The sequence below is a fragment of the Brassica oleracea genome, unplaced genomic scaffold (assembly GCF_000695525.1).
Source record: "Brassica oleracea var. oleracea cultivar TO1000 unplaced genomic scaffold, BOL UnpScaffold02670, whole genome shotgun sequence".
NCBI classification, from domain to species: Eukaryota; Viridiplantae; Streptophyta; class Magnoliopsida; order Brassicales; family Brassicaceae; genus Brassica; species Brassica oleracea.
Window position 1 is genome coordinate 366 of NW_013619200.1, and position 1,209 is coordinate 1,574.

Consider the following 1,209-nt stretch of genomic DNA (forward strand, 5'->3'; position numbering starts at 1 on the left):
ACACCCAAATTATAACTCACACACAAGAGATTTCAAGAACACTTTCTTGTAAATTAGAAACCTTTTAAACAACCCCATAGATCTGTTTAATCTGATTTATGCTCAGTCACACACGACTAGTGACAGACCAGTTTCTAATCTCTAAATCACAGAGACCCAAGCTAAACACTTGTTACTTGATCTCTGTAGCCGACAAGAACAAACCTCTTGTTCTAGCTTTTTCTCTCTTAATGCTTAACCTAAAACTCTCTTAGATTATCTCATTAAGTAGACACGAAAAAGACAATATTCTATTTCCTAAAATCTTGCAAACTAGAAGATCTTCTTTGCTTCACGTCCAAGCAATATCTTCTATTTCCATAAGTTTGTGACACGTCATCACTCGTAACAAACTCGCCATACTGTGTTACACAATCACCGCACTGTGTAACACACTCTTAGCTCAGCTCGAACACGCTCACAATCTTGAGCTTACAGCTACAGATAAAGAGAAAACTGAAGCGAACATGTTGTTTGTCTTAGGTTGAAACATCTTTAGGATCTAGTTCATTGTCACCTCCGAGATTTCTGTATTTGTAGAACCAAGAGCAGACGAGAAAATATCCGAAATTCAAGACTCCGGCAACGACTAAAACCCAGTAAACATTGTCAACTCTTCCGCTGTTAATGTCATTTGGTAACCACTTGGTGGTCCTTTGGATCAGATCTATCAGAGCTGTGCTCAGATAGAAAGAGATTCCAATCACCAGTGAGGTCAATGAAGTTGCGGTGTTCCTCAGAGACTCTGGGAATTCTCCATAGAACAATTCAATATTTCCCGGAAAATGGAAGGCCTCGCCTATCCCCACTATAACTAGAGGAGGAAACAGCCATAGCACTGACATGGAATGTCCGTTGTTTTCAACTGTTTTCAGCCTCTTTGCTTCCACAACCGCAGAGACTACCATGCTTAGGATGGTGAACACCTGGCCTATCCCGACTTTTCGAAGCGGTGTTAGCCGCTTCTTGGTAAGCTTCTGGTACATGGGATAGACAAGCCAGTTGTTCATTATGATAAAGGTGGATGCAGAGGTCATTATTACGACTTGGAGGGAGCCAGCCGGGACTTTGAAGTGAGGACCAAGCCCACGGTCCATGACTAGAGCTTGGCAGGGCCGGTCCAGAGAATTTGGGGGCTTGAAACAAAATGAAAAACGGGGGCCTATATAT

At 42.3% G+C, this 1,209-nt stretch overlaps 1 protein-coding gene across 1 annotated transcript; it reads right to left on the bottom strand.

The window, feature by feature from the left end:
- Positions 1 to 518: 518 nt before the first annotated feature.
- LOC106321713 (protein NRT1/ PTR FAMILY 2.3-like) lies at positions 519 to 1,144 on the bottom strand (the record flags this gene model as incomplete). Its single annotated transcript, XM_013759958.1, has 1 exon — positions 519 to 1,144. A coding segment is annotated over one exon (626 nt), but the record flags the coding sequence as incomplete, so codon positions are not given.
- Positions 1,145 to 1,209: the final 65 nt, after the last annotated feature.